The sequence below is a fragment of the Poecilia reticulata genome, chromosome 15 (genome assembly GCF_904066995.2).
Source record: "Poecilia reticulata chromosome 15, P_reticulata-male-v2, whole genome shotgun sequence".
Taxonomy (NCBI): Eukaryota; Metazoa; Chordata; class Actinopteri; order Cyprinodontiformes; family Poeciliidae; genus Poecilia; species Poecilia reticulata.
The window spans coordinates 23,706,369-23,729,423 of record NC_088844.1 but is presented as its reverse complement, the minus strand read 5'-3'; the positions used below and the strand labels follow the sequence as shown (position 1 = coordinate 23,729,423).

General features: G+C 38.7%; 1 protein-coding gene across 8 annotated transcripts in view; it reads right to left on the bottom strand.

Moving 5' to 3' along the window:
- Positions 1-586: 586 nt before the first annotated feature.
- klc1b (kinesin light chain 1b) overlaps positions 587-23,055 on the bottom strand; it is a 31,024-nt gene continuing 8,555 nt past the window's right edge. For 3 of the 8 annotated variants that reach the window (XM_008430291.3, XM_008430290.3, XM_008430289.3), the window contains 16 exons: positions 22,533-22,803; positions 22,107-22,337; positions 20,765-20,846; positions 19,533-19,761; positions 19,338-19,425; positions 18,005-18,106; positions 16,360-16,533; positions 15,785-15,884; positions 13,756-13,808; positions 12,892-12,959; positions 12,608-12,716; positions 12,476-12,484; positions 12,093-12,245; positions 2,588-2,712; positions 2,411-2,468; positions 587-1,869 (listed from right to left, as the gene is read on the bottom strand). In XM_008430291.3, the coding sequence (XP_008428513.1) occupies positions 1,795-1,869; positions 2,411-2,468; positions 2,588-2,712; positions 12,093-12,245; positions 12,476-12,484; positions 12,608-12,716; positions 12,892-12,959; positions 13,756-13,808; positions 15,785-15,884; positions 16,360-16,533; positions 18,005-18,106; positions 19,338-19,425; positions 19,533-19,761; positions 20,765-20,846; positions 22,107-22,337; positions 22,533-22,781 (1,905 nt within the window). In that variant the 5' untranslated portion in view covers positions 22,782-22,803 and the 3' untranslated portion in view covers positions 587-1,794. Of the gene's footprint in view, positions 1,870-2,410; positions 2,469-2,587; positions 2,713-5,004; positions 7,278-12,092; positions 12,246-12,475; positions 12,485-12,607; positions 12,717-12,891; positions 12,960-13,755; positions 13,809-15,784; positions 15,885-16,359; positions 16,534-18,004; positions 18,107-19,337; positions 19,426-19,532; positions 19,762-20,764; positions 20,847-22,106; positions 22,338-22,532; positions 22,804-23,055 lie in introns of those variants that run through there. The other 5 variants (XM_017309055.2, XM_017309056.2, XM_008430292.3 and 2 more) reach the window with 5 other exon arrangements.

The following is a 23,055-nucleotide window of genomic DNA, read 5'->3' as shown; positions in this document are numbered from 1 at the left end:
TTGGATCAGGAATACAACAGTGCTACCCTCCGGTTTAAACAGATCAATGTCTTTATATACCTGAACATTTTTTATTTGATGCAATATTTGACACAAAAAATTAAATAACTTAAATATACATTTTATCGAGCTACCAATGAGTGCAAATTGTGCATAAATATTGTGAAACACAATTTGTGTAGCATAGTAAATGCATTTATTGTTTATGTTGAACATATGATTGGAGGACTTCACAGAAAATAGTTACTTTGAGTAATTAAATGTTTACATGACGTAGGAACCAGTAAAGTGCACATTAAGCAATTTGTTTTTAGAGAGCCAATAATAATTAGAGAGCCAATCATTTTCTGGACCACCAGGGTTTTTAGGCAGTTTCTTCTTCCCTTTCCCCCCACAAACTGGGATCCAACCAGTCCTGTGATGTTCTATTTTTCTGATATTTTTCTTGAGAAGGTACAGGTCTGAGTCCGTCACTACACCCAGATTTTGGATCTGATCACTGGTTTTTAGCTGTAATAACTGAAGCTGTGTGCCAACTTTATCGTTTCTAACTCAAAATCAACTGGACAAAAAAAGACGAGAGAACTATTAATCAAAAAGTTTTTATTCAAGGATCCTCAGAGAAAGTGGCTACTGATTACACACAGGACTGTTTAGGAATCAGGCCCAATCTGATGCTCTAACCATCTAAAACATTCAGTTTAATCCCAACAAACGGATCAGGATCATCTCTTCAGATTATGTTGATTTATCATTTGATGAATGCACTTTTTTCTTACAAAGTTTTCAAGGAAAATCTGTTGAGAGTAAGGAAGACTTATAAAAAAATAAAACTGTATTAGGACAATCCAGTTCTGAGGAGACACTTCACTAAAAATGCAATCAGTGAGAAAAAGACCACCACCTGAGAGTCGTGCAAAAACAAACCATCTCCATCCTGATTACTAAATAACTTTAAACAAACATGCTCTCAAAATGTGGCAGCTGGTGCTAAGAGGCTTAAACCCTGCACCAAATATTTTTTAAGACATCCAGGTCGAGATAAATCAAGCAGCCTAGTTTTTGTTTTCAGAAACACAATTTAAAATATTGTTTTTCAGCTTTTTGAGTCCAAAATGCCTCAAAGTTTTAAAGTTCAGCAGCAGAAAAAACAATTTTTTTTTTTTTACATCAAAACAGTAAGTTAAAGCAGCAGATAATTTCACACAACTTAAAATTGTATCAGTCTGATAAATGTTTCACCCTGTACCCAAAAGCTTCCACCTAATTGGAAATTAAATCTCAAAAGGCAAGAAAACAACACGTTCACCCAAACTCATCTCAAACCTCAAAGTCTACAGTTTATTTTCTTGCACTGATAAAACAATCAAATGGCACAGGAAGAGAGGAAGTCACAAAAATCTGAGCTCCCAACAACACAAGAGGAAAATAAAACCAGCACGAGTGACTTTATGGCAACAAATCGATTCAAAGTGCAGCAGCTACTACGAGACGAGGTCCAACACATTAATGAGGCACTCGGGCAACGGAGAAGTTCAGGGCCATGATGAAGGGGGGTAAGGCTGTCGGTCAGCAGGAGACAGAAACATTTAAAACCACAGCGTGTCAGTTATGCAGGGAAGTCTCCGACTGTGGAGGTCTGGGGTGTTGGGAGTGAATAAGTGCCCAGCTGCGAGGTTAAAGACCCTGAAGGAGCTGGTTCTTTGTGGTAGTGTCGTCAGTCATTGTTGCGTCTCAGGAGACGAGTCGGTATAAAGAATAACTCTGATGTGGACATGCGACCTCTTGAGCCGCTCACTTCCCAGTGTACAGATCCACGGTGCTGGAGCTCAGGCCCCGGCTTTCCCTGAAGTTTCCGCCTCCTCGAGTCTGGAACGGAGGTTTAGAAGAAGAGGAACGCAGAGATCAAATCACACAACTTTATATAGAAAAAAAAAACAATTCGGTTCGCACCACTCTGGTCAACACAACAAAAGAAGAATAAAAAAAGAAAATACAAACAATCTCATGCAGAGATTGCTTGCATCACTGCAAACAATCTCTGCATGTTTGCAGAGATTGCACTGTTCTGGCATCAGAACGGTGTTTGTTCTGATGCCATTTCAAAACAAGCATGATCTTTTAGTCTTTGTGCAACAAACACCAGGATAAGCTCTCTGGCTACTGGCCAACAGAGTTTAAAAGCCGATGATGCAACATCTACATCTACTATCAAAAGTATACATTTCCGTTAAACTTTTGCACAGTTTTCTTTGCAGCAACAAACTTTAAAGTATCCTATAGAGTTTTTATGTGAAGTAAACAATTAATTGCTAAGGGGAATGGGAAATGTTAATTAGTTTTGGAAATTCGGTACAAACAAAAATGTGAAAAGGAAGCGTAAATAGATTTCAAATATTTCCATCCTCACCTGGAAAGAGTCGTCACTTGTTCTGTTCAGGTAATTCAGTGAAGCAGCTCTCTTCATGCTGGGAAAGTAACAAGAGGAATAGTTTATATATCAGGTTATTTTCACAAAACTGAAGAATGATGAAACTAGAACAAAAAAACAAGCATTAATAACTTGCATATAAAAATGTTTAATTACTTGGTGTTGCGAGGTTCAGGTGGCCCGTTGCCCTGCAGTTTCTTCACCAGCATCTCGCTGCTGCGACGCAAAACGTCTCTGAGCTTCCCCAGAGAGCCGCTGCGCTGCAGAGCTCCACTTCCATCCTGCAGACACACACACACACTCAAGCTCATCAGCCATTCTCTGAAAGGAAGCTCCTTTTTTTCACTTTGAGACCCATGTTTGTTCCAGTATTGTTGAATTTGTGACAGAAAGAAAAAACAGATATATAGCCTTTGTGAAAACATGCTGAAGAACAGATGCTGCCATGCAGACATGCCTCAGTTATAGTTAGATGTAGAAATGTAAAATCAGGCAAACTCATGCATTAAGCCAGGTTCCTGCTGCGATGTTCAGGTGCATTTTCCTTCTTTATCTAAACTAGCTAGAGCTAAAGTGATCACTAAAAACAGGGTGAGGCAGTCATTATTAGGGGAGCCTTTGCAGAAGTCAACAAACACTTCTGTGGTCTGTTGATTATATAAGATAAGTTGCACTTTAAGCAAAGCATAATATGCCTCTGTCATCATTTGCATAGGCGTACCAGCAAAAAGCAGCTTGTTCTACATTTACTGGTCCCTGGTAGACGTGTAAAAAGGCTTAAAATAAGTCATTTATGTATTGCAGCAGCGTAATCATAAAACGACAAGCTGAAGTGAAGTCAGAGATTTGGAGCAGGAATGTTTGGGATTCGGCACAATTAAATATCCATCATTCAATTGTAAAATTTTGTTTTGCACAATGTTTTTAACATTTGTAGCCTTTTTTCTTGTGTATTTGTTTAATTTTTCCATTTTGAGCAAACAAATCTGGGTTTTCCCAAACAACCAAAGTCTTTTCCTCCTTTAAAAAGGTGTCAGTGGCCATATTACCTGGTTCAGTAACCTTCTCTGCACTATGATCAGACATCATCCACAGTCAGCTGAATGAGAGGCGACCAGAGAGCAGCTGAAACACCAGTCATCAACACTTATGATGCGAAAAGCATCATCTGACTTTTTGAAACTGGAGACGAGGCATTTCTCTACGTTTTGTCTGGACACGGTTAAACGGCTCATCAGCTGAATTATCAATGAATCCCATCAAAACAGAGTAAACATGCCAGTGTTAGCCTAGCTCTTCAGCTAACTGTTCATTATGAAAACAGAAGGGAGGCTTTTTTGAAACTGCGCCACATGTGTCGACTCAGATCCATGCTTAAAATCCAGTCATAAAGCTGCGCCGCCTGTATTTGAGGCATGATGGTAGCTTAGCTAACTCTGTGTAAGATGTGTCAAATTCAAGGCCAGGGGGCCAAATTCAAGACCCGCCATAAGTTTTTATGTGAGGTCCAAATAAGTAGAACTTTCAAGATAACAGTTGTAAGCTTAAATATGATTTTATCAGTCAAATTAAAGTAGTTTTTATCTGTATACTGCTAAGTTACAAAATTGTGAGATGTTCAATATTTAATTTAAAATAGTTCTCATCAAATGCAGCCATTTATTAATATTTTTAACAGTTTGCTAATGGGTAGTTTTATTTAAACTAATGGGGGCTTGTTTCTTTACCTGCTACTGCAGCTAGGGATAGGCGGTATGGACTAAAACTTTTATCATAGTTTATTGCAATAATGATCAAAGTGGCGATAAACTGGCCTCTTCCAGACTTCATTTACATAAGGAAATGTGATTTTGTCACTAAGGCTATACACAGTCACTGTGTGCAGCTTTTATTTTTTTATGTACCGACTTACTAATAACTTCATGAAACTGAGGGGAAAATAATAAAAAAGCAGACATTAGAGCCATTTTTGAGTTTTTATTTATTACTGTCACAACAAATCTAAATTCTTATCATAGTTTATTGATAGAAAATATATTTTCTGTGTGATAAATGCCCACCCTTAGTTGACGCCAACCTAGAATAGGATGTTCTCTGGACTTTCCCATTTTGTGAACATAACATAAACATCGTCTTAGCCTTCACTTGTTTTATGTTTGGGATGCTACCATGTTAAAAGTTATTTTTGTGAAAAGTTAAAAATAATCTTTATGTTCAAGATGTTATTTTTAAAGTCTTTCCTGTGGTTATGCTACTGCAAAGACTTCACTTCAGAGCCTTTCTGCAGACTTTTCCTGTAGTACCAAAACTTGCTTTAACTAAATGATCAAGCAGAGCAAATTGAGATTTTTAACAGTACAGAGAATAAACATATTTTAGTTGCCATAGTCACATTTTATCTTTAAACCACAGTATCTTATCCATCCACCCATTCAAAGTTAAACCAGCTGCAGTGTAGGAGCCTCACCAGCAGGGGGCGATGCAGGCACTTAGAGATGGAGATTGAGTCCTGCTTTGCTGCAATTCTGCAGCTCACATTCACGTTTTCATCCAAAGCAGAGAAAGACACGGTGTTCACAAATGAAAAACTTTATTTGAGAATACCAACAAGTGTTGATGCATTAATCGTCACAATGCAGAATGGTGAATATATAGATATAATGCAGTCCTACATACTAAGATAATGCTTATAGAGCTTATGGTTTTTGTTCTTTCACAAATAGAAACAGAATCCCACTCTATATGTTGAGAACAGACAGTTCAATAAATAAGCAAGCATTCCACTAACAACAATATCATCATAATTGAGTGAACACTGTATTATTTTTCTTTTGTTCAGAGTTGCATTAGATGTATAGGCGTACTCAATGGAAAGGAATGAAGAATCAAGGCATGTAGCACATTGAAAAGCCATAGAGTGAATGCACTTGTCAAATCTATAAATACAGCCTACAGTTACACTTCCAAGATGTTAATTTCATTTACATTCGGTTAGGGTAAACCGTGAGGAGACACTCGCACTGAATTCCTGGTGCCAAAACAACATGATTCACCAAAGTTACAATATCTACGCTGAGCAAGAACTAAAAAGGCTCGAAGCTTTGAGTTCAAACTACAGTTTCCAACGCCAGATTGGTTCACTGTGACTGTACCACTGAAACGAGCACATGATCACACCGACATCTGTAAAGTTACACCATTAGGTTACGTCTGCAATGCCATCGGAGCAAAGAATTCTGGGTATTTGCATTAAAAAAAGGGATCAAAATCCAACATTAATGGCAAGGTAATCTCTCAAATGGTTCATAGTTGAGCTGACCCCTCCAGTTGCTCTCTGCTCTACATGTCAAACTCATAGTTCTGGTCAGACGTTTACATACACTCATCCTCAGCGTCAACATTATGTTATTAACGATTTATTAATAGTGGACCACGTGTAATACACAAGTGTAATTTAGTGAAATGTTCTTATTTTTTCCTCATTTATGGCTGTTTATCATTTTTTGGTCAAAGTATTTCTCAATACAATTTTCTTGTCCTACTACACACTGCATGATAGAATACCGGCAAAAGTGATTTTTAAACGTTTTTCTTTTTTGTGTCCCTCAAATTTTACATGTGCATGTTCTTCTAAAACGATCATCTGTTGCTTCAAAATCCATCCATTGAATTTAAATTATTAAGAAATTTCCACAGTAGTCGGTTTGTGTTGATTCCACTCCACAGCTGCGCGCACACAGACTTGGCAGATGTTTTACGTCGGGTTTGAACCGGGAACCTCTGGGTCTGCACTTCCTGCCGCCATCCAGAAAGATGAGCGTTTGTAAACGTCACGCCAGAACCGTATCTTGGCAGAACCAAGCATTTCTTGAACGCCATAGAAACCAAGGACACCTCAAGCCGGTGGGAGCCACCAGAACATGTTACCATAGCAACAGTAGCTTTCTGTCATCAGGCAAAACTTCTCTCATTAGCAACAGGCGACGCTCACTACAGCCTTTACACTGGGCCAAAACGTATCAAAAGCCTTTAAAAAAAATGTAAACAACGATGATTACAAAAGAACCGACAACACCTAACGTAAAAAGAAAATAAAAATGGCAGCGATCACTTTTCTTTTCACCTTCATTTGATATCATACAGTACCATTTCTGAACCAAGCATCAGGTTAAAACTTTACTAAATAAACTTCTGTAAAACATAAAGTGGCAAAATCCAGGCACCAAGATGGCAGCTCAACTTTTAGGCTTCAACAATTTCCGTGAGATCATGCAGATTAAACTAAAGTGTAGAAATTAATATTTTGACTCCCATGATAACTCTAAACATTTCTTTTCCCACCTTCATCTCTACTAACTAGATAAATAAATCTACTATGCCCACATTAAAAAGTATAAGTAAATTCTGCCGAGGGGGAAAAAAACACGTACAAGTGACGTCCTCACAGGGATAGATTACACACACAAACACACACACACACACACACACACACACACACACGCATACACACACTCATAACAACTTCCTCTAATGTCAAAGTGAGAGAAAGAGCTGAAAGAAAGACTTCTGACATTGGTTAGTGACAGGAAAGTTTGAGAAGAGCAGAGATGAGAAGACCAAACGTCCCAGCAGTGGCCAGTTGAGCAGGGAAGAGAGATGACAACCAGGAGGGGGGGGGGCTTTCTGAGTCTCTGCTGCAGAGGGGGTGGGGGGGCACCGGAGACGGAAGAGGAGTTGTTGGTTTGTAGGGACAAAGGAGCCCAGAGGGAACGACAACACACATCCCTTTGTTACTGTGTTGGGGGGAAGGAGAGAAGCATGAAGGAATAATCTTGATGGCTTAGGCCTGATAAACGAGAGAGAAGAGAGACAAAAACAAGGACAAAAAAAGGACAGACATTGTAAGATTAAAAAGCTCTGGGTTGGGCTTCCTGTGCTACAGCTCCCTGACTTCTGACACATCTGAGATGCATCGATCCTCAGGCATTACATTTTCTAAATCTGACAGCTAAGTTATAATACGTTAAAAAAAGAGTGTATAATAGACATTAAGAGCACCATTAAAGAAATTATCAGGTGATTTCTTGACTATTTTAGCAAGATTCAGATGTCCCACCACCCGAATCTTAACTTTTTATTCATGCTAAATCTCCGTGTTCATATAATAATCTTATTAGTCTGGGTTAATTCACTTGTTTATCTATTGGTACTCCTTTTTCAGACCTACTTGTTGTATTTCATATCTCTAATCAGACTATTTTCAAACAAACCAAAACATATGGTTTTATTTTTTTGTATTTTTAAGTATTTTCAAGTATTTTCATGATTCATGGAGATAAGTGGTGATACAAAAAGGGCTTGGATCTCATTTATAACTGTGTACAAACATCTGAAAATCTGATTTTCAGATCATTTAACTTGTGAAATCTGGTTATCTGGTTAAGTTCCAGATAACTTTTATAGATATGACAAATTGTAACCACGTTGTTACCAAAATAAGTGACTTTCTGCAGCTAAATATCATCTATTAAAAATGTTAAATATTTCCATACAGTAGATTAGGACCAGATTGTAGAACGTTATGATAAATCCTCAGGTTAAAGGCAGCTAAAAATTAATGCATCAACATAATCTGATGTAGATGCGACCGTTTAATTCACAAAAATACTCAGGGATGAAACCTTAGATTATATTTAGCAAAACTAAAATTCAATTTACTCAAAAATGCATTATATTTTAGAAGAAATTACCAGAATATTGTCTGGAAACACTAATGTTTTTCCACAGTTGGGAATGGGCAATTACTGTGTTATTCACAGTTAATTACAGTTATACAACTGTTAAGTGCAATGTTTTATTTATTGGAGCTTTATTTGTTTTTTGAGGCTCTGACTGCAGTGACAGATTTATAGAAAAAAAACTGATGAATTTTAAATATTTTTAACCTTTTTGTAGAGAAATATCACAACAATGTGATAAAAGCCTATATGTATGGAAGAAATATTGTCTCATTAGAGTTAGACATTTTAATTTTTATCTTACGCAATTATGTATATGAAGTTAGTTTCTTTCTTTTAAATGTGCTAGTAAAAAAAAATAAAAAAAATAAATCACCTGCAAATGTGACACCAAAGCAGTCAGTACCAAATCGAGTTGGGCGGCTTTCAGCCAATCAGATTACGCTTCTTTGATCACATGACACCAGTGCAGCTGGTTAGCAGGGTTTCATGAAGATGAAGAAAGTTTTTCTCTTAAACAGAGACCATTACAGAACAGGCAATTATTGACAGCCATTGGAGATTTGTTATTGTTTCATTTACTCAAACTGAGTGAAATATTTCACAGACCTAGTGTCACATGATCAAAGAAGCGTAATTTTGATTGGCTAAAGCTGCTTGACTCAATCTAGTGCTGAATGCTTTGGTTTGAGTCACTAAAAGGTCATCAAATATCAAATTAAAAACATTCATAATTTTAATTTGATAAAAACTTCAATGCCATTAATTCAATGTCTAAAAACAAACCTTTCCGTTTTATATTTCTTCCATACATATTGCTCACCCAAGCTGGAGTATAGTAAAATTGAGGATTTCCATCCCTGAGATAATGCTGAATTTGTGTGACGTCAAAATGCTGCAGCATAAGAGCTGCATTTCATTATAAAAAAATAGAAGTCAACCCAGAAAGCTGCAGTCAGATTAGCGATGCAGTCTTTGTGACTCAGCTCTTTTTATTTTCTCCTTGGGTACTGGAAAGTCTGAATCTGGCAGAGAGTGCACAGTAACTGACTGTGCACTGCAGATGCAGCACAGGATGCACCAAATACTCTGAGAAAACCTCATTTTAACCAAACAAACTAAACCTCAAAATTCTAATAACAACACTGAACTATGTTCCATCACTAACAAAATATCTCTCATAACCTGACTCTGCATCCCCCCGCCCAGGTTTGTTTTCATTAACAGGGAGAGTACAATCCACTGATTGCCAGGGGGGAAAATTTGATTGGCAGGCTGATTGGTTGTCATGGCAAAACAAATCAACAAAGAAACATGTTAGTGGTGAATAAAGGATGGGAAAAGCAAAAAAAAACAGAAGAGGTTTGAAAAGCAGTGCATTAAATGCGAAAATCGAAACTCCTGCAGGCACACGTACACTTTTCACAGGTCAAGTCATGCTTTTAATGAGACATAAAACTAAATGAACCCAACACTCAACCACAAACGTGTTGTGAAACAGCTGTGATGTCATCGGGTTAGCAATCTGTACACCAAACTGGTTCAACACACACTTAATGAGATTTGTAAGCAGACAAATAATGTTGCAAAAGGTAACAAGAGAAAGCAGATGGGTATCGGCTCCGACACAAAATCCTTTGAATGTCTAAAGCAAGGAAGACGATGGGTCTTTAAGTGCTTGTTCATTCAAACTAAAGGCTAGCTGAGCTACATGGCATGTTTTTATGTTTGTAAATAAATGGATGGATGGATGGAAGTAATTAACACTTTAAGTAAACAGGTCAAGCTTTCAGAAACGATGAGCAAATAGAGACATTTTCTCACTCTCCTCTTACAATGGACTGCACTTTTGCATGAATACACATGCGGTTAGATCGACTGCTGTTAAGCTTAGAAACAGTTTTACATTTATTAGCACCTTGGTGAGAATGTGGACAAAGCCTTAAATTAATCTTTCACTGCAGTAGGATAATCATTCAATGAATAGTTTAATAGAAATCCAGCCTTTTATTTGAAACAATTTAAGAAATGTAGAAAAAAAAACAACTCAAGATTATGAAAGTGTCGTAAGTTCATTTGTCTAGAAAGTCCAGTTCGTTTGGGGAGGTGTGAATGCATAGTCAGACTCTAATGCAGAGAAAATAGTCCAACTCTTATCCGAACTGAAACCTAGGAGTTGGTTAGATAAAGGTGAACTCTGGTGCGGTTCAAATGCATATTTGGATGCAAATGGACCAGAGATCGCTCCAAAAGCAGGAAGTAGAACAGATGAACTGGTTTTTCAAAGAGTTTTGGTCGTTTAGCCCGTTTAGCAGTGTGAACGAGAACTTTATCAGCTGAAAATGGAACAAATGGTGCAATTTTGGTCCCTAATCGAAACAAGTTGTAAAGACCCGAAAGCACATCAGTCAAAATCAGACTTGTGGGTCAAATTTGGCATGCAGTGCAACTATATTTCCCCCCTCAAGATAAATCCAAATATCAGATTACTCTGCTGTTGCGTTGGTGTGCCAATCAAGACAATCCCTCCCAAAAAGGTGGAAAACAGAAGCTTTGTGGACGGGCGGGAAGCATGATATTTGTTCACAATCGTACAATATAGACCTTGTCAGTGTAAGAAAATATGACATTCCTCAACAAATATCAAGATTGGCTTCTAACTTAGTCTTTAATTTTGGCCAAATGAGTGATTGAGTTAAACTCCTGGCCTTCTCTGTACGCTACAATCTTATGAAATGTTATAGCAGAAAACTACATGTCAAGATGCCTTAACTGCTGGATTTTCTCTTTTTATTAACTCACTGCAGCAGAAGCTGTATTCATTTAAAGGCTTCTTACACATCTCTCCCAGGGGAGCTTTCACATTCACACTTTAGTACTAAAACAACCCCACAAAATTCCTACATTAGGAAAAGCAGCAGAGCTCAGGGTCAACAGACATTTCTCAGTCATGTGAAAACAGATGTAGTCCATTAGTGCATGTTAGGGGGGTGAGAGCGGCAGGCTGGAATATGCATGCTTAGGCTGATGCAGCGCGAGGTGAGGCTGCATTCAAGTGAACGAAGAGGCACGAGCTCAAGCAAAGGAAAGCATCCCCGCTTTGTTGATGCAGAGGAGCTAATTTTCAGCTGCCACACCCATTTTATTGTTGCTGCTGCAGGTTTTAGACTCAAACCTCTTTGAAACCCAAACGGTATAAAGTCCTGTTCTGGGTCAAAACATCAGCAGACAGGGTGGGCTCCTTGTGCTTATTGTGTTAGCGGCTAACCTCGTTAGCTGTGCTCGCATAGGTGGATGTGAATAGGTATTATGTTACCAAGGCAACAGTGACTGAGCGTGTGCCTTTTTCCTACTGTTTCACTTGCACAGAAGCACGGCCAGCAACAGAACTACTCGTTCCAAAACAACAAAAGACATAAGCATGGAGTTTAAAGCAAACTGCAAGGCTAAAAACAAAAAGGCAAGCATGCCAAGACACTCAATCAGCTTTATGACACCAGGGTCACTTCAGGACAAAGACAAGATCTGTGTCTGCAGAGAGTCGATGGGATGGTACAGACTCAGATCACTACATGGCTCTGCACCTGTTTTGGAGACATTTATATTCAAATAAATAATAACAACAACAGGCATCTTAAAACAACAAATACAGTTGGTATTGTGTTTTTTGTAGCTATGTAATATTTTATTATGAATAAAGTGCAGAGCCAGAGCTTAGAATCCTGCTAAAAGCACCAGCTTATTCAGTTCCAGAGAAGTTAGCTTCCATTCATCATATGGCACTGTGCCATTTTTTTTTTAAAACAGCAGGAAAAAGTAGCAGTGAAGTTCTGTACCAGCCCTCCATTTCTCTGAAATTGCAGACACCGCCTGGTTTTTCCAGACGAGTTGTGTTTACTCTACAATAGTGGATTTGTACTCACCCCGTTCCACTCCACGCCCATACTCACTTCCTCGCCGGTCTCAGAGCCGCTCTCGTACTTAACGCTGGTCAGGCTGTCTCTGCTCCTCCGCCTCTCACCGTCTGTATCTTTCAGGATCTCCACCACACGCGTTTGGTGGATGGGGTCGATGCCCTGCAGAGGTTTACAAACCTGATTAGATCAAGCTGCAGATGCAGACATTAGCTTGTGTAAATTCGTGAGAGTAGAAAGTTTTATGGGGGGGATTAAGGTGATTTCACATTTCCTGTCCGTCCGTCACGTTTTCAGCGACAAACGAGTATCTTAGATGATTGTGAGATGGGAGTGATGTTAGATGGGAGAGGTGGAAGCTCTATGGGAGCCAACAGAGACGAACCACTTACTGTGTTGCTCTGGATCCATAGCAATGCAGGGAAAGGGAAAGAAATACAATGAGATTTGCTTTCCTAAATAAAAAAAAAAACAGGAACCGTCATGCAGAACAGGGCCGTTTCTATTTAGCAGATGTCGCTGACCTGCTTGCGAGACCTCACAGCACACTCCTCCAGCGTCTCCGCTGCCTCTAGTTTGCCCTGGCGGCGGTACAGAGCACCGAGGTTCCTCAGGGTAGTGTTCACTGTGGGGCTGCATGGAAAGAGACGGAAATTTACTCAAAAAGGTAATAAAGTAAATCCTGATGAAAAGGGACAGACAAAGGAGAACTTGCAGTAAAGGTGGCGTTAAAGATTTCCACTGAATCAAAAGTTGACCTAAATTTAGAGCTTTTACAGCTGAGTCATAAAACAGTTATCAGCATCACCTGTTGACTTTGCAGGCCTTGTACCAGCCTCCGTACTCTCCATATGGGGTGTTGTCTCTGTGTTTGCCCTGGAAGCAATTCAGTGAGCAAAAGAGAAAGAAAAATCGGTGTTTAGACCTGATAAGCAGAATTTTTCTTTGTTTATACAGTTGTGTCTGAGACATCGTTTCAAAAGAGGAATATTTTAATATTCCAGGTAGGACTGGGCGATATGGTTTAAACATAAAATCTCACATTTGTTTCATACCAAATGCGATTTCTGATTTTATTGCTTTTTTTTTTCTTTTCTAAAAAAATTACAAATGGCAGAAAATGTTTCCAGAAAGTAGCTCTTATTTCAGTCATCCCTTCTGTGAGTATTAAGGCCAGGCTACAAGGATTTTTGTTTAATTACGAAAATATAGTCGCATTATTAGCAGAATAAAGACGTAATTTTACCAGAAGAATGTCATTTTAATGAGGAAAAAAGTTTAGATAAAATGGTTTATTTTTCATTATGTAGTTCTCATCAAATGATGACTTAGTTCTCCTAATATTAAGACTTTATTCTTTATTATTTTTGACTTTATTATACAGTTTATTATAGTTTAGTATCATATTGTTTTTATAGAGTTGGCTTGAATTGAAAATCCAAAAATATAGAAGCTGTAAAAAAACTGCAAACAAGATGGCGGCCTTGGACGTGCTGACATCACCCTGAACTATGGAAACACAAGGAGTGAATTGTTGGGAAAAAAAATCCAGATTTTCCAAAAACTAAATCTTCAAAACCACAAAATTTTGATTAATAGATCAAATCAATTTATCGCCCAGCCCTACATCCAGGAGGAAATCTTTATGATCTTTTTAGGGAAGTTTTCTCACCTTGCTCATCTCCTCTCTTTCCTCTGCATGCATCCAGATGGGCTTGTTCTCAGCTGCAGACAGACAGGAGAGAGCGTCTACGTACTGTACAAGTGGGATACAACGAACCGTCTAAATCTGGACTCAAACACTTTGTGATGCATTTATTTTTATTCATATTTGAATTGAGCAGAGCTTACAGTTCCATAAGTGAAGAAAAACAAGATATTAAAACGGAAAACAATGGAGCTTATCTATTAAACTGAATAGTGCAATAAAACTAAACAAATATTTGAGATCTTACTGGTTAAAAGTAAAAACAGGGATAAAGAAAGTCTTGAAAATCTTTAGTATTCATGGGATATTTTGGAAAGTTGCCTGTTTATGAAAGCATATTTGGAAAATAAACCACATGAACTTCCTTGTGAAAGTTTTTGTACCACTAAATGATTATAAAACTGAGTAACAGCGCTCTTATAGATGAAAAAAACATGGTCACAGAGGAATTCATTTCTGCCAAAAAACAAAAGAAATGTGGAGAATAATTTCCACTTACTTAAAAAACTCTGATCATCTGATGCAGAAATTATTACAACTTCCCATAACTTAGTGCAGTGGTTCCCAAACTTTTTCTCCTGCGCCCCCCCAGTGGTTTCCAAACATTTTCTGGGCCCCCCCTATGGACTACAAATGGCTGTCTAGTTGAACGACGTGTGGGAGGGTGTGTGAGGGGGGAGAAAGGATTCTTAGAGACTCCCTGCCCCTGGGGGGTCGACTCTTTTGGGGGGGAAATGAATGGACGTAGCTGAACATAGACAACATTGGTAGCCTACAGGTTACTTGTTAAGCTTAAGGTGCTTTATTGATATTAGCTAGCTAGACATCTTTTAGCTAACATTATCTGCATCCAACAGCTTCTCTCAACTCAGTCGATTAGTTTGGGGGAAAAACTGTGAAAAGTTCTTTGCGTTTTGCTGCCATGATTCTAACACACCTGAGTAGCTCTGCACAGCAGCAGCAGGTCTCCTTCGCTGCCGCACAGGTCTAAACCCAGCGCAAGTGTTGCATTTAAAGGCGGCTTGGAAAAACAGCTTACCACATGTTAACAACGGATGAAACGGTTTTAACTGCTGATAAAAGTGACAGAGGACACAGATATGGGAAGTGTGGAAGTCCCTACTGTATCAAACTGACATAGGAATACCAGAGAGTTGGCCATTCTAAGGTAAAAACCCAGTGCATACAGCGTTCATGTTTTTTGTTTTTTTTCATCCAGACTTCCCGCGCCCCTCCTGCAATGGCACGGCGCCCCCCACAGTTTGGGAACCTCTGACTTGATGCATAAATTTATGATATTCAAACTTAGATATTAATCTGACATTATACAAGTCAGAAGTTTGAAAGAAAAACTGCAGTATTATGACTTTTTGACATCACAGAATGCACAAGTCTTTTCTTATAAATATGTCAAATGAATCTCAAAATGTACTCCTCCATGGTCAGTTTTATTTTTTTCTAAACATCTACAACGACTTGTATACTCCATCATAGTTATCCAGTACCTTGTGTCACAGGTCATGCACCATATAAAATCTCAATAAAACACATGGAAACGTGTTGTTCAGGAGGTATGAATGCTTTTTGCAAGGCAGTGAATAAAGGGAATGAATCCGACATTCTTCAAGTTTTGCTACTTCATCCTTGAACTTTCAGACTGAAAAGATGATGCGACATTGTTGCTGAATGCTGCATGAAAAAGTCTTTTTAGGAGAATGAGGGAGGCTTTTTCTAAAGAGCTGAAGAAAGCAGACTAATGATTTCTGATTTCTTTTCAAAGAGTTTATCCTTCAAACAAGCAAACTCCTGATTTTCCCTGAGTGATTCTGTAAAGTTTAGGTTCTATAAGTGGCAACCTCCTAAGAAAGTGATCCACTTTCTGACCATCTGTTCTTTATTGATTTGATTTAATGCAGTGCATTTAATCTAAAAAACTAAAATCTCCAACAGAACAGCCTCAGTGTGAGCTTCAGCGTCCATTATGGGCTCTTACCATCAACCGATCCAAACTCTTTCTCATGAGCACGGGTCAGAATCTCTTTGTACAGAATCTCAGCTTCTTTGTATTTCCCCTGTTTGAGGAAGCAGGAAGCCTGATGGAGAAACAGATGAGAAGATACATTTAAAGATGGATGCTTTTGACTCTAAAACCTCCAGAGGAGAAGAATCCATCTGCATACGAGTCACGCAGGAACAATACTGCAGCATGCAGCCTTCACTGGGAAGAAAGTAAGGTAGACAAAGGATGCCAACCGCCACAAAAGTCCAACTTCTTACGCTGACAGAGAAAACTGTGCTTAACTGAAGTCAAGGACATTATTAGTGAAAGAAATGAGCTGGGTACATGTTGATCAAAGTGGAAACTTTGCAGGCAGAATTCAATTTGTAAAGATTTATTCCTCTGCAGAGCTCAACCTCAGAACAGAAGAAAAAAATAAATTTCTTCAGAACACAAAGTCGTCTTCCTGTCACTTCACCTTGAACCAGGCTGAGTGTTTATCTCGCTCAACATGAGCCGAGTAATAAACAGAGCTTTTAAACCAAAAGGAGAGACGTTGCGTTTCTCACCAGGTTGTTCTTGGTTTTGGCCACGTTGGGATCGTCTGGACCCAGCCGGCACTCGTAGATCTCCAGGGCGCGGCAGTAGTAATACTCCACCTCCTCATATTTGCCCTGGTTCTGGCACAGCAGGGCCAGGTTGTTCAGCTGCTTGGCCACATCTGGGTGGTCCTTCCCCAGAACCTGACGGCAATCCACAATGAAATGTTTTAAATTAATGTTTTACTTCATCTTCATGCTATAGCTGCTCCCACAAATCAGCAGGTGACTGAGACTAGCAGACTTTAGGTCAAGATCCAAAGATGTAAAAAAAATTTTACTGATCTATTTTCAGTATGAATATGTTTAAAACAAAGTCAGTGGAACCACAGAGGTCATGAGACGCTATTGAAACGGAAACAACCTCTGCAACATCTCAACATACGTCTTTGTTTCGTTCAGGCTGAGGGAACTTGAGAGATAACAAAACTTAGGGCAGATAACAGGAAGGCTGAGTGTGTAACAGCAAAGGTGCTCTATTTTGACCTCCATCTGCCAGGAAACATGCTGGATTTAAAAAGACACGTTGGCACCTTTTTGGAGATCTCAGTGTAATGATCCCCTTTCTTTTTTGCAATTGTTTTTGTGTTTTTTTGCAATTGATTGTTGCTACATTAGAAATATTTTCACTATTTTTTTCCTCATTAAACCCATTCCAAATTCTACGTACAGAAGAAAAAAATGAGAATAAAAATAATAAACAGACAGAACACAAAAACAATCTTTATCACACATTATAACTTGACATTGGCTAGAGTAGCAGTGTAGTAGTAGAAGAAATATGTCTGCAGGTGGAAGTTAGCAGTCATTGAAATATTTTTGACATTTTTTGCAAAAATTTGCAACAAATTCACAATAACAATTTAGCATGATAAGAAATCCAGTGATTTGTCGATTTTGCAGGAATTTCCACGATTGTAGAATCACAAAAAACTGGAGGTATTTCAGTAACACCAATCAGGCTAAATCACTGACACAAGATGGTAAAGACAATTAAAATTACATTTAAAAATCCATAACCATTTGATCTTTATCTGAAAATAGTAAAAACATATCTACCAATATTATTATTTTTAAAAATACTGAAAAATACTGTCTGCTGGAAGTAGATCAGAATGTAAAGAGAAATCAGAAGATGCTAAAATTGAAGTTGGGAGATCAGAATTTGGTCACAGAACTCTGATTGGAGCCTCTCTACCTCAGTGTTGTTGGCTGCTCTGTTATCTCTAACTTTGTTGCTGCACATCCTGATGCCGTTTCACATTATCTGCTACAAGAGCACAGAATACGTAGCAAACAGCTGACTGATAAAATGTAAACAGGACATGGCTTTCAGGCTAAGAGATAATGTTCATATCTTCTGAGTTCAATAATTGGTCGTGTCTCTAATCCATCTCCTGCCTCGCTTCCCCAGTGCCTGCTATCCATTTTCAGCTGCGCTCCCAATTAAAACCCACAACTCCTCCTCCGACCAGGGAACAGCCCCCAGTAGAAACTTCACGCTCAATTTAAGAAAATCATTTTCTCTTTTCTCTATTCATAGCTGATGCCCCTGAGGTGAGGTCTTCCTGCACGGCGGACGGCGGCGCTGAAGCAGCGCAGGGATGCGACCTACCTTTTCTCTGATCTCCAGGGCTCTCTTACAGAGAGGCTCGGCTTCCTTGTACTTCCCTCTCTTTCCGTACAACACGGCCAAGTTGTTCAGCGTTGCAGCAACCTGGACACAAACACAGACAGACAGCATAATTAGAGCTCTCTCTTGCTTTTGTACTCACTTCACTTCAGGGCTTTTTCCACTGTAGTCCAGAAAGCGAATGAACTCTTTCACAGAAAGAAGCTCAGTAAAGCTCAAACCTCTGAGGCGGTTAACACATCCTGTCAAAAAGCAATGAATTTATGAAGTGCAGAGCTTCAGCAGTGTGTTTTATTAGCTTACTTTGACATCTCAGAAGTGTTTCTGCAGAAAGCTATAAGGTCATTTCTAAAATTCACCACAAAAAAATGGGTTGCCTTGCTTCTTAAATTTTCTAATTGGCACTTTTACAGATGCAACTTGATAAATTGGAATATTATAGAAATCTTAATTAAATCCAGCAATTCGGTTAAAATAATAAAACTCATATAGATTCATAACACAAAAGCATTTATTTCAAACAATAATTGAGATAAAAACCCAAAATTCAGTTTAACTGAAAATTTTAAGATTACAAACAACAACAAAAGGCAACACATTTTAATAAATAAATATTATGTTCTGGTAACTTTATTCTGCCAAACTTTTTCTTCCACTTAACTTTCCATTGCTATGTTGAACAAGCACACCATAACATAGAAATGACATAACATTTCTGTATTAAACCTTTCTTCTGCACCTTTTTCTACCAAATGTCCAGTTAACTTTCAATTAATATGCTTGGAAACAACGGGAATTACTGAACAAGCCATAGCATAGAAATATCACAACGTTTCTGTATTAAAATAGTCTTGCTTGCTATCCTTGCCATCCACTCAATTTTCCATTAATATGGGTAGATGCAGCACTCTAAAACAGCCAGTTTTCTAAGAAGGGATCTTTTGTGACTTATCCTCCGTATCCCTATGACTGCAGGCAGTAATGAGGTCTTAACCAAACATTTCTGTATTAAAAATATATTTAAATCAGTGTTCTCTTCTAATTTAGTTATGAAGGCATGATTTTAGAAATTAACAGAAATAAATGCTTGAATTTTTTCACTATGTGTGTAATTAATCTATCTATATCAGGGCTCTCCAACTCCAGTTTTGAGCGTTTCTATCCCGTAACTTCCTTTCTCCAGTAAACCTGAACAAACGACGGTAGACAATCTACAGAGCTGGTTTTTCACATGCCTGTTCACCAGTTACATAAAATAAACAATCTGAAGTAACAGATGGCTGTGAGCATGCTACCATGACAACTGGACGCTTACAGCTGGGTGGTCTTTGCCCAGGGTTTTCTCACGGATGGATAGGGCATCATTGAGCAGATGGGCTGCCTCTTTGTATTTGTTTTGATCCCTGGATGATTGGAAAAACAGAACATGATCAGAGTAATAAAACCAAAACAAAACCTGACCTTGAAGAGAAGTTTTCAGTGTTTGTTTTTTTTTCTCCCCCATTTGTACCTGTAGACCAAAGCCAGAATGTTGAGCATGGTGGCGACATCGGGGTGGTCATGTCCAGAGGTTTTCTCCAGGTCCTCCAGAGCCTGCTTGCAGAGGGGCACGGCCACCTCGTAGCGGCCCTGAGAGGCGTACTGGATCACCAGGTTGTGCAAGGTCCTCAGGCGGGCCGGGATCTCATAGCCGCCCTGCTGGGCCGCAGCCACGGCAGCGCTGTTGTGTTGGTGCTGCACTGTGGGAGAAAAACCCAAAAAATTACAATGAGTCGCTAGAAGGTTTCTGAGAAAAATCTGGTTGAAATTCTTGTCACGACTAGCACATTTAATTTCTGGAAAATCTGGATTTTCCAGAAATCTCCTCTGGAAGATTTTCCAGAAATTATCTCTCCATAATTAAGAGTGATGTCAGCACACCCAGGCCCACCATCTTGCTTGACAGTTTCTATTTATTTAAACTTTGATTTCAACTCTATGATAGATTTTGTTTTAAATACGAGAATGAAGTCATAATGAAACTAGAATAAGTTGCAATATTGCAAGAATAAAGTACTAAGTTTGGTTAAGTTATGCTTTGGTATAACTTTTACAGATAATACTTAATCAAAATACTTAATATTTTAACATCAGCATCAAATTATTAGCTTTAGTAAGACTTTGAGGAAAGAACAACACAAACTGATCTAGTCATGTCAGATCCCAATAACTGTCAAAGCTTTTTTTCTCTCATTGAAACTTTTTTTTTCAGAATTTTAAAATGTTTTCTCAACAAAATTCCAACTTTCTTCTGCTAATATTATGAATTTGTTCTCAAACATTCTCATAGTCTGGCCCTAAATTTCCGTCATACGGCTCACAGAAGGAATCACTGAAATAAAAGCAACTTTTTGAAAACATTTTCCACCATTTCTAATTTCTTTTATTGAACAGAAAATGAGAAAAAAACATTAAAATTGGAAATCAGATCTGCTCTTTCAAAAATCGGATATTTTGTTTTAGAGCCATATCGCCCAGTTATAGTTATGATTGTGAAGTTTAATGTTTTTTATCTCAAAGACCAACACCAAGTAGAGAATAATTGCACAGCAAAATAAACAATTAAATCCGACTTCATCTCTACTCAAACCCCGAATACTCTGTTACCCCTACATAAAATACAGAGCAACGAATTGGTTTCAGAGATTAACTAGTCGGTATTCACTCCAGAACTAGCATTGAGCATGTTCTGGTTTTACTTACTTCCTTGACCCTGCTCCTCTTCATCGTTAGGGAAGAGGTCATCCAGGTTGTCCTTTGGCGTTTCTCTGTCTTTCTCCTCCTGCTGGTAAAATGAAACCGAGCCATTAGACACTCCTTCAGACGTCAGGGATAGAAAAAAAAATGCCAGACTTGAAATAAAATCTGACAAAAGAAAGGAGCTGTGCAGAAAATAAAACTCAAATCCTTAACAATAAGATAATTAAGGTAAATTAGAAAACACTCTTCATTGATTAAAAAGGTTGTTATATCAAACAAACGTAAACGTTGGACTTGTAAGACGAAAACACTTTCAAAATTGACAGAAAGTATCAAATGTTTCTATTTGTTACTTCCTGAAAGTGGAAACTGGAAGCGGTGGATAAAGTTCTTCCATCCAATAGTGTTCAGAATGATCTAAAGGCTAAAAATTGCAGCTTCTAATGTAGACAACCAACAGGGTCCCTCAGGCTCCAAGCAGGAAGAGTTTCTGCTGATTTAAGCAGTTTGTAAATAAAAACCAATACAGCCTCGTTTTTTTACAGAATGTGGTAAGAAAATTCAGCGACTCGTTCTTCTTCACCCATCAATAAAGACTCTAATGTAGCTCATTCCTGGAAAAAGGGGATTTCTTACTCTGCAAACAGCAGCAGCACTATTTTTGTCTTCAGTGACGACATGCAGTCATGGAAACTTGACAAAATTTCATATATTTGGGCAACATTGAAATCCTAATAATTTAACACAATTACTGAGTTAGGAGGCACTATATTTAAGAAAAACTACAGTGTTTTCTTTAAATACACAAAGACATTGACACTAAACTATAACAAAAGTTGTGCACAAATTAGTTTGCACATGTTACATCTTAAAAAAGAAAAACAACAAACAAAATACTCCAGTCAACCTGATATTAGCCAGTAAAGTCAAACTGGTGAACTTTCAGGGCTCACATTTACAGACATTTGCAGATAATCCGTGCTTCTCCTTATTCCCCAACTTTGCTTTGTTTTTGTTAAGTATGCACTGATAATGCAATTTGTTTAGTACTGATGCTCATTCCGTGTTGTTTTGAAATACAATTGATATTTGACCGAAACAAGAAAATGTTTCTGTTCAGACATGTTACACATTATCACAACAAAAGAGTGTAAAACATTTTTTTTTTTTAGCATTTTTCAGTGACTGTGTTCCTCAAAGCTAATTGATGAGAGCAAAGCCAACTTTCTTTCACTTCTCTGGGCTACAGAGAAGTGAAGAGCCCAACATGAAGCTAAATATATTTCACAATAAATCCTAAGAAAACGGAAAAAAAAAAAAAACAGTTGAATGAAAGACTACTTACGGTGGGTGAGACGTCTTCGTCATACTTTTTGAGCTGGTTCATGAACTCCAGGTGCTTCTTCTCCTCCTCCAGCTGGGCCACGCTCTGCTCGCTCTTCTGCAGCTTCTGCTGGGTGTTGGCCAGCTCGTCCCGGAGCCACTGGTTCTCCTGGCAAAGCCTCCTGACCTGCGCACGCAGCTTCTGCTTCTCCGACTCCACCGCGTTCAGGTGGTTGGACAGAGCCATCATCACCTGGGTCGGAGACAGCGTCGAAGAGTGGGGACATTTAACAGGACAGTGGAAGGGGACGAGTGAAAAGTACAAATCTGGTCAGATTCAGAGTGAATCATGATCAGCATGCAGCCTCAGTATAGAATGAGGAAGCTGTGCGGAGGAAAAAATACACTGAACAGAAGACTATCGTTTCTTTTCCTCTTCTCGACTTACCTGGGCTTCTCCCAGTCCCAGCTCGATCATCTCCACCGACTTGCGAAGCAAGTTGGACTTCTCATGGACTAGGTTGGCCTCTTCATCCTTCTTTAGGCACTTGATGGTCTCCAGCAGGCTGTGGAGGATGGAGTTGTGCTCGTTCTTCAGGGCCTCCAGGCCTTGGATCACCAGCTTGGTGTTGGAGATGATCTCCTCCTGGGAAAGCTTCTCCAGCTTTTCCTCCCGCGGATACATCATAGTTGACATGTTCTCTGGAGCTCAGGGAAACCTGAGGAGAAGAAAACAGGACAAACACGGTAAAGGGTGCAGCTCTAAAACAAATACACGAACGGCATTCGAAAGTGACCCATTATGCTTCCTGGAACAGATTAGGATAGGTCCATGGACTATGCAAAAAATGTCCACCACATTTTTTAAATAAAATCATTCTTAGATAATGAGATGCTAGTCTGATTAGTTCTGCCCATTCTGGATTCTTTTCAGAAATAGCCATTTTAGGGCATCTTGTCACTTTAAATCC